Source organism: Sturnus vulgaris, chromosome 4 (genome assembly GCF_052056855.1).
Source record: "Sturnus vulgaris isolate bStuVul1 chromosome 4, bStuVul1.hap1, whole genome shotgun sequence".
Taxonomy (NCBI): domain Eukaryota; kingdom Metazoa; phylum Chordata; class Aves; order Passeriformes; family Sturnidae; genus Sturnus; species Sturnus vulgaris.
In genome coordinates, this window is record NC_142246.1 from 48,465,365 (window position 1) to 48,474,428 (window position 9,064).

The 9,064-nt window shown below is 37.3% G+C and overlaps 1 protein-coding gene across 1 annotated transcript in view; it reads left to right on the plus strand.

Annotated features, from left to right (window-relative positions):
* The window catches only part of DKK2 (dickkopf Wnt signaling pathway inhibitor 2), a 37,418-nt gene extending 35,153 nt beyond the window's left edge, over positions 1-2,265 (plus strand). The window contains exon 4 of the mRNA XM_014878356.2: positions 519-2,265. Within this exon, the coding sequence (XP_014733842.1) occupies positions 519-769 (251 nt within the window). The 3' untranslated portion in view covers positions 770-2,265. The remainder of the gene's footprint in view (positions 1-518) is intronic.
* Positions 2,266-9,064: the final 6,799 nt, after the last annotated feature.

A 9,064-nucleotide genomic window follows, 5' to 3' on the forward strand; every position in this document is an offset into this window, starting at 1 on the left:
ACATTTGGACTGGACTGCTCTGTTCCTTCATGCCATGAATCGTGTTGTTGCTGCTAAGATACAGCAGTGGAAACCAGAAATAGGCAGTAATTTCAGAGGGAGTGAATGTGTATTGTGAGAGTTCACAGTGTGACTCAGAAAGTGATGTAATGTCAGCCGGCAGTTCCTGTGATTGAAACAGCATCTGCTTTCTTCTCTGTATCAGATGTGGACTGACAATCATTTTGTTGGTTGTGTAAGACTGCAGACATCCTCCTCTTGTAACAGCCATGTAATTGAACACTTGTAATTGTGCTTACAATCCTGTAGCAGAATTTCTCCTTACTAAGTCTTATGGCAGGTCTCATTATGCCCTTGAACCTTCCTAATTAATTTCTTCTCTTGCATTTACATCCTTCAAACAGCCACAGGTGGAAATATCACCTCTCCTTTTTCTCAGTTTAATTTGCGTAAGTCTGCACTGAATCCGTACTTTCACATTTTCCCATGAGATGAAATAATTTGGCTGTTCTTTTCAGGACATGAAGGCGATCCCTGCCTACGGTCATCCGACTGTATTGAGGGACACTGCTGTGCTCGCCATTTCTGGACCAAAATTTGCAAGCCTGTGTTGCATCAGGGGGAGGTGTGCACCAAACAGCGCAAGAAAGGGTCCCATGGACTGGAGATTTTCCAACGATGTGACTGTGCCAAGGGTTTGTCTTGTAAAGTATGGAAAGATGCGACCTCCTCTTCTAAATCAAGACTTCATGTGTGCCAGAAGATCTGAATGAGGATTGGGAAGATAGTATTAAATGACTGTGGCTTTATGTGTTTAATGCATTATGGCATGGTGGAAAAAGGGGACTGCAAATGAAAGTGGAATGGCTAAATTAACAGTTAGAGTATGAATAGAAGTCACACAAAATGCATTTCTTTTTGAGCTGGTGGTAAACACAAGCGTAGCTGGAGTTCACCTACTGCGCAGTTCTGTAAATAATTCTACAGTTTGTGGGAAATGCTAGTATGCAAACAAGTAGAGTGGAAATGAATGTCACTTACCTTGCTGTGTTGTCCCATGATGTTTCAGGGGTTCAGTGTTAGGGCTACACTGGGTCTCCAGTGTGGTAAGGATTTTCTACAGAAATTGTATACATTGTACTCCTATAGGAAGCAGTGGATGCCAGGAAGACTCATCTGTCAACACATCATTGACCACGTTGCAGGTGTGAGAAATGGAAATAAAGTTACTGCGAATGTTCACATGTGCTGGTTATTCAGGCCTGACACTTCAGCAAGGAAGCACTCCTGCAGGACAAGAGTGCTATGTTTGGCATGGCCCTTATGAAAGAAGGTAAAAATTGGCCATCTCAAAATTTCAAGAGAGCAGCAATTTATCTAAGAGGAGGCATGTAAACAGGGTTTTGTTTCCTATACATGGGTAAATTGAAATGCTTTATGTATTCAATGTCATAGTAAGGCACTTAATCACTTGTATTTGCCTCAGTTTACTGCTAAAATACATTGGGTTGAACAGATGAAGCAAATGCGTGTGAATACTGAATCCAGAATTATATACAGGCAGTTCCTCATTAGTTCTAAATATACTTTCCTTGCCTAAGCATTCTTGCATTATAAACATTTCCAAAAGAAATAGCAGAGTGTTGAAGTGCTTAATATGAAGAGCTTTGAAGTTATTTCTCTGTTGCTGTTATAATATAATAACATCTCAACATTTGTTTCAAGTGTTTCAAGTATACTGCTATGAACTCAAATTTTTACATTTTATGGCACTCTGCAGCAGGATAATGGATTTGTTCTTGAGACAGCAAAGAAAGAGGAGTTGGGTCTTGGGAGCACCTCCTGTCCTGCAGAAGAGGATGTAAGAAGATGGCATGACCGCAAATGACTTGTTAAACATCATGTGGTGTCTCAGCATACCAGCCTCCAGCATGCATTCAGCCTGAAACTGATGTCCTCTCACTCTGGAATGTTCTGCCAGGAATGACAGAAATGTATAGACTGTGGAAACAGCTGCCAACCCTACATTGTTTGTGTACTGGTTAAAAAAAGGACAGCCTCTGTCCTTTGACTTGTCTCCCAGGTGTCTCTTCAAATTTTTAAAATTTTACTTATTTGCAAATATTCTTTTATATAAACTTCGGTGAAGAGACTGATATTACTTTAAAGAAGTCTGATTCTGTAATTGACCTACTGCTAAGTTGTAATTACGCATTTATAATTACCTATTTTCATGTTCTATAATACAAGAGACTTTTCTGTTTATTCAGTTCTGCACAATATGGGTAGGCCAGTATGTAGTTTAACACGTCACCATTACTGATACATTTTTCCACCAGTGGGATGCTTTAAAGCTTTAGCATAGCTACACCACTTGATTCAGCCTGCCTAATTAGAAGACAGACCTCAGCTTCATTGCCCTTATCTTTCATAAGAGTCTAAAGCAGAAGCACACCTCTTTCCCTACTGGAAACAATTCTTACTCCAGCATTTTCCAGTGTCACTGGAAGAGGAATAAGAAATTTCAGAATTTCAGAAGAATTAAGAATTCTTAATTCAGAAGAATTAAGAATTTCAGAAATTTCAATACATTAAAAAAGTCCAGGAACCAATTTTGCAAGTTTTATTTACTCAGAAGAAGAACTCAAGTGCTCTCATTTTCACTACATATAAAAGAAAATGATACCCAGCATGAGCAGAGGGGTTGCAGAAATGGAGTCCCAGCATTTTTAAGCTCTTCTAATTGGCCCACCCACCATTTTGCTCTTGCAAAACACAGTTATTTGGGATAATTTATTTACAGGAAATGTTTAATGAGATGTATTTTCTTATAGAGATATTTCTTACACAAAGCTTTGTAGCAAAATATATTTGCAGCCTGTTGACTTTAATGTAGAAAAATGTATAATAAGATTAAATATATTAAATTTCCTTTCACATTCCTCCCCAAATATTTTACCCACATTCTTTTTCTTACCTGCTGCTTAAGAAGAATAGTTCTTTACAGAAAGACATGCAAATCAAATAGAAAAAAATCGTATATCTTAGCCATACAATTAAAAACATCTGATTGTACTTGTGTCTATGTGTAGGCTGAGTTTTGGTAGAGAACATGAAGGTCATCTTAAAATATCCATATGTCACTTCTACCAAACTGGTTTAGGTGACAACTACCTGTATGCTTCTCTTGGTCGTTTTGCACCTAAACACTCAAGAATACATTTTATAAATAATCCATCTGGTTCTGTAACTAAAATCAACCAGGTTAAGTAGGAAGGTATCCAGACAGATTTCCTGGATAGTGTTACATACAGAGGGACTCATGATGGATAAAGGTTGTATTCAAATTACACAGCATTTTGTTAGAGGCTACAGCATACAAATGCACTCCTGCAAAATCTATAACTAGCAATTCTGAAATGGCAACTTACAGCATTCAGCTCTAATAACATGAAACAATCCATGTGACACAACTGAGAATAATGTTAATAAAACCAGCCAAGTTTTGATCCCAGGAAAACTCCTGCAGAGCACAATAAATATTGCAAAATAATGGCTGTGGTTATTGAGCAATGGTCTTGATATCCCTGTTAGTTGTTTCTAGTAACCCTTTGCTCCAACAGATGTACATTTGGGGGATGGAATGGTCTCCAAGTCACACAAGTGATTGTATAAAATGAAAAGGTTTAGCTACTGTCATTTGCAATATTTGGTTGGTAGGCCCTTGAAAATTCCAACACTTTTAACATCATCATAATAAAGTTGTGAGCATTTTCAGAGCCCAATGACTTCAACAGAGACTGCCAAAGCCTTCAGAGATTTAATCTGGGAACAAAAACAATAGGCATAGGCAGTTCCTTGCACACCACAAATACTGAGCCACATAACTGAAGGGAGTAGCATGCAAGCAGTTTCGTAAGACTGAACTTTGGGTGCTTAGAAGACAGTCAGTCAATGTTTTGTGGAAATATACATCAGTTTGAGAATAAAAGAACAGCTAAATTTGGGGATAATTGCTCTCACTCACTGTGTCACTCATCACGGGAATTAAGAATGAGTTTGGTTCAGTAATGTTTCAGAAATCTGCTGTCATGACACAAGTACACAAGATGTTATTCCTGAACAATTCAAATAATTCTCCTATTAGCCTAGAATAGCCTCAGCAATGCAACATCTCTTTGGAAATACTTATTAACGTCCCTAAAAATAATGTATTTCTACTCTATAACTACATATATCTGATTTACAGTATAAATGTGGGTGTGTATCTATTACTGTAGTATTTGCTTTGTCTCATGTTGTTTGTAACCTACAGTATTTATGATTTTAAACACTTTTTTAATGAAAACAATTACAATAGATTTACCTGCTTCTATAACAACACTTTCAACACCATACATCCAGCATCTGACACCTAAGCCAGAATTCACTGTAATTTAAGCCATCTGCATATTCTGACTTTCCAGCTCATTGTTTCAGCAACAGCAAAACAGCCCTCACCAAACACCATAAAAGATCTTGGGCAGAGGCTGAGACATTCCTAAACTATTCCTTGTCACCAGCCCTCTCTGCTTTCACTTTAGAGCTCTGCATCATCACCCCCACTAGCAAAAGTAAGTGCTATCAAAGAAAATTTGTATTTTTCATCCCTTCCAGTTTGCTTTCGTTTAAGGAAAGCCATTTAAGAAAGAGATCCTGAACGTAGAAACCAGCAGAAACTCGTATAACAGAGGCTCTAAGCTCAGGCTTTTAGGAGTTTTGAGATCTTAAAACTTAATTGCTAGAAGAATTATGTAATACCAAGACCACATTTATAAAAAAATAAAGAAACCTTTTTCTTCGAGTTGTCATTCACATGTTCGAAAATAACTGCCTAAAGTGGGGGAGAAAAAACACTTCCTCCTCAGCCAGGCAACCTTACCTATTGTCCCTGACAAAGGGAAAGCAGTTGTTTTGGATTTCTTTTGCTCTGGGCACAGTGTATAAAAAGGAATCATTAATTTTGTTTTTAAATCACTCTAATAATAAAGTTATAGTTTCTTACCTTGCTCACTGGTCTGAGGTATGATGTTTCTCTTTTGCTGCATTAGACACGAGTGAAGAAATGGCTTCAAAGTCTGTGCTCCCTCATTTCAATCCTAGTGTTTCACTGAGATAAACTGACTTTCAGCTCAAATGCCTTATCAGCTAATACAGTTAAAAACAGTTTTTCACAATTTTTTTTTAAAAACATGCTCACCAGTACCAAAGAGTGCTTACAGTACAACACAGACCCTATATCCATTCTTACCATTTGTTTAGGTTCAACTTTACATGGCTTCTAAGAGTTACTGAGAAGCCCCAGATGTCTGCTGCAGGCCCCTCTCACTGCTCTGCCAGCTTTACACAGCCCTGCTTGTGGCAAACAGGCAGGAGGCAAGGGGAAAGCCCTGAAAAACTGGAGGAGGCAAGCGTGGGAGCCAGCCCAAGGCTTGAAATGGTGGGCACAACAGGCAAGCTACCTCAAAATGTTGTTAGACGCTATTACAAACATTGTGAACATTACTTGTATCCCACACAATAATTAAGAGCAGGGGAAGGACAAATGCTCTCTCTTTGTTCCTGAGCCACGACCCCACAGTATTGACTCAAAGAGAGGAGGTGTGTTTTAGTGACTCAGGTCCCTCAAAAGCTGAAGTGTTGAGCCTATTTCCCCTGGAAGTAGTATGCCTCTCACCTTGGTCCTCTGTGTATCCAAATCCCGGTAATTCCAGAGGCTTTGGACACACGTTGTTTGGATAACATTGCTATAGCTCAGAGCCTGCCCGTGCCTAGGGATCCCACTGAAAGTCTGTGCAGAAGGAAGAGGCAAAAGCAGGAGACAGCTGCTCTTTACAGAGCTCCAGCTGGTCCCAGAGCTGTTATTTTGACCAACCACTGATGGGACTGATCCTGATGGATATATAGCATTGGACAGGGCTCGTTGCAAATTTGTTTGCTCTGGCAGCTCCCTGGGTTTTTTTTGGAATTGCTTATTGTTATAGCATGAGTGTCAATTACTTATTTACAAATGTCTGGTACCAATAAACTCTGCTTTTTGCAGTACCAGCTTGCAGCTTGATTTAGAAGTGGTTTGCTGCCTGCCAACTTCCTGAAGCAGAGGAAATAATCTTTTAGAGGAAATGAAATTTTTAATAAGAGCAGGGGTAGGTTTTGTTTAATTTTTTTTCTTGCCTTTTCAGGAAAAAAAAAAAAAAAAGAAGAAAAGAAGAAAACACCATTAACACACAAAGATTGCTTGACACAAATAGTAGTTTTAGGGTCTTTGGCAATGATCGTACTGTAATTCTCCACTGCTGTTATCAAAGTTGGCTGAAGAGTAGTTAACAAATCAGAAATGTATACCAGTATGGTTGCTACGGTATGGTTGTTCCAATTTTGTATTCCTCATAAGCTATTTATTTCTGAGAGTATCTTATTCAGCAATATTCACTCAAACTTGCAATTTTTTTCTAAAAAGCAAGTATTAAACATTCACTTATTCAGTACAATTTTAATTGAAGGGCTCACAAGTATTGTTTCTTTCCTTAGCGACAGTAATTTTTAATGAAGCCATCAAAGTATAGAGATACATTGAAAGTACTGAATGACACAATGAATTCTGGAAGAAATTTGTGGGGAATTTTGGAATGCAGCACACTAATGAATGGAATGACCACCCAAAGCTTTAGAAAAATCCACCTCAAAGTTATTTGGGCAATGTCTTTTTCTCAATAACTGACCAGTTTCAGATATTGCAACAGTGCTTAAAAGAAAATCCTAATGTATGTGCTCTAACAGGATAGTTAATTCCTCTGCTTCAAAAAACATTTAACTCTTCTGTGAAGTTCAGAAGAAGGTCATAACTCTCCTTGCCAATGCAGCATACTGCTAGCTGGTAATACTGTAAATTTGGAGACCTATTGGATCAAGGTATGAAAACTTTAATTACTTCAAAACCATTGCTCTTTATCCTGGAGCTTCCTTCCAACCTGTGTGGAGATGAGTGGTTATGGAGAGCATATTGTGTAGGTCATAGATGGTCTCCATTAGAAATTCATCAGGATGGCTGTAAATAACTCTGAAGCAAGAGGCCTTCCCTCTGCTATCACAGCTTCCAGTGAGAACTCAAAATGTATCAAGACCTATTAATTAATCAGATTAATTTTGATTTCTCTGCATCTCTGGATTTTTCATTTTGGCAGTCAAATATGAAGATGTCAAAATACAATTCTCATACTGTCTCCAGACTGACAACAATTAGAATCTCACAATAATAAGTGCCATTGCAGAACTTGTTTCCCTGAAATTTGCAGCTCAAAGAATAGATCCAAAACGTCAGAAGCTTTGAAGGAGAATACAGAATTCCTTATGTTTATTCAGTTACCTGAAACATGTTGAGATCCCATGTTAAAAGCTCTTGTAGAAATGTATCCTTATGTGATTGCCGTTGAATACCATAGTGTGCAATGCACAAAGTACATACTCAAAAAGCAGAAAAGATCATATTAATAAATTTTCTTTCCAAATTTGATGCTGAAAATGAAAAGTCACCCATGACAGAGTGCAATTATTTATCACTCAGCTTGTATTGTACAGGGACTATATTAATGATTCAAACCAAAAATAGAGAATTGTATTCGTACAACTCATCTGAATGCTAGAGTGACACCAAGACTGTAATACTATGTGTAATAGAAATATATAAACATATAAATATTTAAATATATAAATATAGACATATAGAAATATATATGTAATAACTAATCATCATGCCCCCCTCACTAACTAATCATTGCACTACTGTATACCTGTCTGCATTTACGGCAACAGGATTTCTCCCATGTGAAAATTTCTTACTGAAAATATTTGGTTGCAAACAGGCAATTCCTATAATGGTGCCATAAACCTGTCCATACAGTTTGTGTGTTGACAGTCACTACCATCATTAGTGGCAATCTCTCTAAATAGGCAGAATATGCCTATTCTCATATGAAGAAATGTTGCTTTGCATGCATTTATTTTAACAAAAGATGGAATTACTTACCTATAATAAGGGTCAACTTCCCTGGTGTTGCCTTTCCCATCTGGATAAAGAGGTTCATTTTTACATGACCAAACATTTAACGAGTTTCTCAGCTGTGTTATCAGAGAAATTTAGGATGTCCTAAAAACAGCACATTAGTTGGATGAAATTAGTTTTCATCTCTGAGTTCAAATCTGGGTTAATTTTTTATTTTTTCATTCATTTTTTTAAATTTTTAATTCACATATCTGCATTTTTTAAAAAAGATAAACTGTTATAATTTTCAGACTCTTTCAAGTTCATTCCACCTCTAATCCAGTTTCAGAATTTAAATCAAACTAATTGCATGGAATGTAGAAGTAAGCAGAACTGAATGGTAATTTCTAATTTATACTGAGCACTAAAAATTCCAGTAGACAAACTGTAAGGGAAATGTGAGTTGAAGCCTGCAAAAGCTTGAAATAAAAGCTAGAATTCCTGTTTATTTCAGTATATTCTAAGTGTTTCCTTAAATACATCTCTGATATAGAAAAGATTTGAGTATACAGAGACTGATTTAGCAATGATCCAATGAGCAGAAAATCCTGCAGAGGTCAGTTGCAGCAGCTGAGGTGCAACACTTCAGTAATGTTATCAAGTGTCCTTGTGTTACAGGTCACCTTTCCTGAAAAATAAAAGCAACCCAACAAAAACTCAATGCAGAACTGAAAAGACTTCAGTGACCAGAATTAACAACATTACAGGAACAGAAAATAGTTGCAGGAAAAGATTCATGGAGGGGAATAAGAAGGTTTGGTTCAAGGGTTGAGGGTTTACTGACTTTTTTAGAAAGAAAATTACTGTGAAGATGATGATGAAGTGCTATAAAGTAATGAGAGGTTGAAAGGTGGTAACCTGCTGCAATAATTCAAATTTCTTCATGTTAGAAAGAAGCAGTAGGTCATCATAATATTCATGTGCATAATGAGCTACTGTATTTTACCTACTTAGCCCATTTAAACAGTCAAGAATACTGTCCTA